Source organism: Corvus brachyrhynchos, unplaced genomic scaffold (assembly GCF_000691975.1).
Source record: "Corvus brachyrhynchos isolate BGI_N302 unplaced genomic scaffold, ASM69197v1 scaffold58, whole genome shotgun sequence".
Taxonomy (NCBI): domain Eukaryota; kingdom Metazoa; phylum Chordata; class Aves; order Passeriformes; family Corvidae; genus Corvus; species Corvus brachyrhynchos.
In genome coordinates this window covers 1,348,533-1,354,589 of record NW_008239539.1, presented here as the reverse complement: position 1 = coordinate 1,354,589, position 6,057 = coordinate 1,348,533, and the positions used below count along the sequence as shown (strand labels likewise).

Below are 6,057 nucleotides of genomic sequence, written 5' to 3'. Positions count from 1 at the left end.
GTGCTGCTGAAGAGGAAAACAGAACAGTTTGGGGAAAACGAGGGTGTGGGCCTGTACCTGATGGAAAGTGTATTTGAACAACAGGGCCAGGAATTCAACCACGGGGAACTGGGAGTAGGATTCGATCCTTCTGAGGTGGACGCTCACAAAGAGACGGAGGAAATCTGTGAACTTCTCAATGTAGCTGCAAGGGAAAGGAGAAAGCACTGAGAAAAAACAGGAAAGGTGCCCCAAGGGAAAGCAATTTCATTGACATAGTGATAAAAGCCACTCAAAATCTTCTCATTCGAAAGAAAGTTACAATTAACCATCAGTAGAACAATTAAAATATAAAGCCCTGCAACAATTACCTACAGGATGGGCAACCCTTCACTCCATTTACACCTGAAACAGCAGAAAAGACAATCTAGTCAAAAGCAACTTTAATATTCAGATAAATATCGAGATCAACCAGGCCTGCAAATAAACACAACCCCCTCCACCCTGGAGAAATAATAATAATAGCAAAGGTCATCGTACTGATGCAGACAGGATTAGTGAAATGAACTGTACCCCTGAGGAACTCAGCTGGAAGCAAGAAGTTAATGCAGGAATCAGCAACAGAGGGGTTACATTTACAGGAGGGAGTGGGAGAACCAGGCAGCTGAGAGCTGGAAAGGAAAATTCCTCCTGCAGTGGACATCAGCCACCCAAGAGCTGCTGAGCTGAGGGTTGGGACTGAATTGGGAAATAAAAGAGAAATCTTCCTCCAAAGCATGGGGCTCCTCAGGGAATGTACAAAGTGTGGTTCCCAAAAGGAGCCTGCCACCAAATCTTGAGGCACTGCAGCAAGAGCAGGACCTCGGTGCAGCATGGAGAGTTCTTGAGGGGAAAAATGGCAAAGCCCACAGTGGGGTGAGCTTTTATTGAGGAACACAAACACACCCTGCACACCACGAGCTTCAGCAGGGTTAAAAATCATCTCCAGATCCCTCTGTGCAGCAAGAGTGAAACGCTCCATCAGCCACAGGAGGGATGGCAGCATCACACACACATCACACACACATCACACACAGAGGCAATTCCAGCCTTCCCACATGCCCAGAGCTCTGAAATGCAGGACTGCTTAAAGTTTGTCTTTAAAATAAAAAGTTGGGCTCAGCACAGTTTCAGACACGCATGAGCAGCCTGGTTTTACTCCACTGCCTGCTCTGCACTGCTGCAAACTCTGGGGATTTCGGGGTTTTTTTGGGAATCCCCACTCCTTCTAACAAGAGCTCCCTCAAGACCAGCAGCTCTGGCAGCTGACAGAGCTGCAGTGCTGGGGGTTGTTGTGAGCCTACAACACCACACACTGCTTTGAATATGCAAAAAAGATGAAGTTCCTTCTTTATTTGGCACTGCCTGCTTGACAGGAGATCACTGAGCACACCTGAGCACAGATCAAACACTTCAAAATCAAAGCCAGGGGAAAATAGAAAAAGAATTAAGTCCAGACTCAAACATCTCCTTCATCCTTTTAGTTTCTATTTTCTAAACAGGCTCTGACCTGAGACCAGTGAAACTCTTCCTTGGCCCCCAACCACCGAGCCACTGCTTGGATCCTTCCCAGCCACCTCCCGTATTTTGGGATCTTCAAAGCCAAACACAAATGAAGCAAAAGGCAATTTGAACTTACTCTGTCCTGGACTAGTCTGGCAGTTCAGACTGATTTTTAACAGAAAAAAAAATAACCAGCAGCACAAGAAGAAGGCAAGGAAGGATTCCAGGGCTTGCAGGTTCTGAGGACATCCATCTACTGAAGGGGGTTTCTTCAGTGCCCCTGTTTTTCAGGATTTTGTTAGTCCAAGCCAGGATGACACTTTCATGCACTAAACCCTTTAGTTTTGGACACAAAAATTACAGCTGTGCCCTTAAGTGACAAAGGAAACTCCTCATGGACATCTCAAGGGAGAAGACAAGGAGAAAAGAAAGCTCTACTCCCCCAGAAGACAGCTGGATTTTTCCAGTCTCCTGAACATCTTGGTTCCATCCCTATTTCAGACCTTAGCAATGAATAAAGGGGGTCTCACAACTCCAGGCCCCAACAATCCCTGTGGATAACATGTCCAAAGAATGTCATGGAATGACAACACCACCTCTGCCCAGGCCAGCACAGCTCCAGACCCTGCACTGAAGCCTGGTGGCTTGATACTGTCCATAAAAGAAAGAACAGTTAAATATAGGATTGTGGGTTTCCAGGAGAGCTTTTCTGAAGCCCAGAGGGGAACTCCTGGCCCTCTGTGCCTTGTAGGCAAAGGTGGCACATTCCCACGTCTCATTTCTAGGGAGAGAGAGACACAAGTCAGAGCTAGCAAAAAAATGAACAATAGAACTCCCTGTGAGTCTGGATTTGCCATCCCAAAGTTGTACCTTTATCTAAAGGTATGGAAAAGGAGAATTCTGCAGCAGAACGTGCCTGTCCTCCCTACAAATGGACCCACAGATTTTTTCATAAATGCTTTTTTTCCCTGAGTGGAAATTTATTTCCACCTTTGTGTACCTGTAGTAAGATACTCGGCACTTTCACACAGTTGCAACCTCTCTGCCACTGTCAGCAGCCCTGTGATGAGAGGCAGCACCAAGTCACCACCCTGCCAACACCCAGGCTCAGCCACTCAACACAACAGCAAGATGAGTCTCACTTTCTCCCCTACAAGTAGGAATATCTGACATAAGGCAGTGGAGGTGTCCTAGGGAACAAAAGGTGGCAGTAACAGCCTGGAAAATGAGAATACACAGCTTCCCAAGGTGCTGCTGCTTCCCTGCTGCCTCCAGCCAAGCTTGCGGAGAGCCTTGGAGGTGGAGCCATTCAGCACTGAACAGAGCTCCCCAAGCTGTGTTTGGTGGTGTTTAAAAATAAATTCAAGAAGTGAAAATAAAAGAGAATCAGAAATGGCCATGGGTCAAGGAAGGGCAGGAAGCTACTGCTGTTTGCTTCCAAGTCATGGCTCGCAGGATGTGTCCCCACTCTGTGTGGTTTGGGCAGAGTGGCAGATGCTGGGCAGAGGGGACAGAGGGGACACTGCAGTGCCTTTACCTCACGGAGCCTCTTCTGTGTTCTGTGACAACAGGGTCAGCTCTGGTGCCACCTCAGACCTGCAGTCAAACAGCAACGAACAGGACAGGCGAGGGAGAGGACAGCGAGGAGCACAAACCTGGGCCAGCAGGTCCCTCAGCAGCGAGCCCTCAGAGGCCCTTACCTGGGCACACCTACCTGTCTGCCCAGCCGCCCCAGGTCAGTAGTCTGAAAAAAAGGCCATCAGACACACCATGCATGACCCCAAAATAAACCCCCCCAGTCCTTCAGAGAAAGCACAAGGCCCTGGCACGGCAGCTCAGCTGCTCCTACCTCTCATCCAGCTCCTCGAGCCGGCTCTTCACCGTGTGCGCGTTGTTCTCCTTGGTGATCTTCTGCAGGAGGTAGAACGTCTGCTGGAACATGCGGAGCAGGTACTCCTCGAACTCCATAGGCACACAGTTCTTGGACATCAGTTCGTTGATGCAGGCCATGGCCAGCACGCCCAGGCGGCCCCGCTCCTGCCCCAGCACCGAGTTGTGGCTGCTGCCGTTGACCGAGGACATTTTGCGGGCGCGGGTGTCGCAGCCGAAGCGCGCGAAGTGGAAGATGGTGGTGAGCAGGGACGGGGTGATGCTCGTGGACAAAGGGATCCAGCTGAAGAGGTGTGCCAGGCACTCCAGTGCCAGGGAGCAGATGTATTCGCTGTCTGTGTCCAGGATGGGGATGGGCTGGGTCAGCAGTTTGGCTGCGCTGGGGCTCTGCAAGAGGCTACTCAAGAGGTCACCTGGGGGAGACAGCGGTGTCAGGCAGGGCATGAACCCCCAGCTGCCCAGCCCAGTCCTGTGCAGGGCCAGGAGCTGGACTCTGATGATCCCTGTGGATCCCTTCCAACTCAGAACACCCAGCAGGTTATTTGTGTGGGAGGACCTGGTGATTTCTGTACTCAGGAACTGGCCTCACACAACCCTTCCGGCCTTACCAGGCAGGGCACCCCCACGGTGTTCCAGGAAACACAATGCCACGGGCTGGATTTTAGGAATTTATTGTAAAATTCTATCCCCCCACAAGGTTGAGCATCCGTGATGCAAGGTGGGCACATCCCTGCTACACTGAAGGTGGCAGAGTCTTCTGCTGGCCTGTGACACTCCTGGGTGATGTTCCCATCACACCAAACAGCTCACTCAGTGCAGCACCTCTTCCCAGGGAGCCAAAGCCATGGCAGGCACAGATCACATCCCCCAGCCTCCCAATCACAGCAGGACAGAAGCTTCCCAAGAAAGGTGGAGTCTGAAAAATTTGACACAGCCTCGGGATTTATCTTCCATGACTTTCTCCAGCCTCCAACTGAAGCCACATAAAGTTAATATTTGCAATATCCTGTGGCAGAGTTCCACAGCTTCACCATGAAGCTGCTTTGGTTGGGGTATGCCAGCTGCTAGTTCCATTTTCTACCCTAACAGGAAACAGAAAGAATCCCTGCTTTCACTTTCTTTGTGTCAGTAGGCTTCTCATGCTGCTCCTCGCTCAGTTTCTTTGACAGACTGAAGGTTTTACTCCTGTTGTTACTTACAGGGAAGCCACCCAAACCCCTCCATCACCTGTAGTGCCCTTCTACAAAGCTTTCATTGCTACTCTGCACCTACTGACAGCACAAGAGCAGAAGTGCAGCCACCACTCAAGGTGCAGATGAGCCTCAGTTCCACAGACCAGCACAGCACGTGATTATTTCTGACTGCTGCTGCTGTGAATTCTCTGTAGAATGATGTGGAGAAGCTCTAAAGCTAATCCTGCCTAGTCCAGGGTGAACTCCCCCCTCACAGCAGGAGGGGACCATATCCACTCACCTTTCATCTCCCACCTCTAACCAAGCCACCAACAATCCAGAGACTCCCCTGACCCTGATGGCCTTCGCTTCCTCAAAAGCTTTTGGAATCCAAGGGCCAGCCCCAGCCAGGCTGCCTTTCCCACAGATGGTGCCCACAATCTCCAGGCTTCCACCTGCTGCAAAATTATTCACCCTCCCCAGGTTGTTCAATGCACTTCTCCTCCTTGAGTACAAACAATCTCCTCATCTTTAAAAATCTGCCACTTGTTGTGCTACAGAATCTGAAGTTCTCAGAGAATCTGAGGGATTTTTTCTGGAAGTGAAACATCCAGACACACCAGCAGTGCCAGAATAACAGCTATGATTTACTGAGCTACTTGCAACGTACACAAGAGCCCGAGTGATGAACACAGCCCTCTTAAGTCTTCATTTTTCACCAAGATTTATGTCTTACATCACTAAACTCCTAATTCCCTGCCAAGCCTTATCACTGCTTCTTTCTCCTGCACTCCAGAAACTGAGGGCATCACGTGGCTTGGGCTGAACGAGACAATCCAGCCCTTCAATCTCAGCACTGAACCCCCCTGTGGGGACAGTCACACATGTACAGCTCACACTGTGCTTTGACAGACCCCTGAAGCTCAACAAGGCCAAGTGCACCAGGGCTGGGGCAATCCCAAGCACAAACCCAGGCAGGGCAGGGAATGGACTGAGAACAGCCCTGGGGGAAGGATTTGGGGTGCTGGAGGATGAGAGCTGGTCATGTCCTGGCTGTGAGCACCCAGAAACCCCCTCTGTGCTGGGCTGAGCCCCAGTGTAGGAAGCAGGGGAGGGGGGGATTCTGCCCCTCTGCCCCCTCAGGTGAGACCCCACCTGCAGAGCTGCCCCAGCCCTGGGGCCCAGCACAGGAAGGACCTGGAGCTGCTGGAGAGAGTCCAGAGAAAGCCCATAGAGATGCCCCAAGGGCTGGAGCCCCTCTGCTCTGGAGCCAGGCTGGGAGAGCTGGGGGTGCTCACCTGGACAAGGGAAGGATCCAGGGACACCTCAGAGCCCCTTGCAGGGCCTAAAGGGGCTCCAGGAGAGCTGCAGAGGGACTGGGGACAAGGGATGGAGGGACAGGACACAGGGAATGGCTTCCCACTGCCAGAGGGCAGGGGTGGATGGGGTATTGTGCAGGAATTGTTCCCTGGGC

General features: G+C 51.4%; 1 protein-coding gene across 3 annotated transcripts in view; it reads right to left on the bottom strand.

The window, feature by feature from the left end:
* XPO6 (exportin 6) overlaps nucleotides 1-6,057 on the bottom strand; it is a 56,885-nt gene that overhangs the window by 22,705 nt on the left and 28,123 nt on the right. For all 3 annotated transcript variants that reach the window (XM_017741279.1, XM_008639074.2, XM_017741278.1), the window contains 2 exons: nucleotides 3,371-3,824; nucleotides 58-184 (listed from right to left, as the gene is read on the bottom strand). In XM_017741279.1, coding sequence (XP_017596768.1) covers nucleotides 58-184; nucleotides 3,371-3,824 — 581 coding nt within the window. The remainder of the gene's footprint in view (nucleotides 1-57; nucleotides 185-3,370; nucleotides 3,825-6,057) is intronic.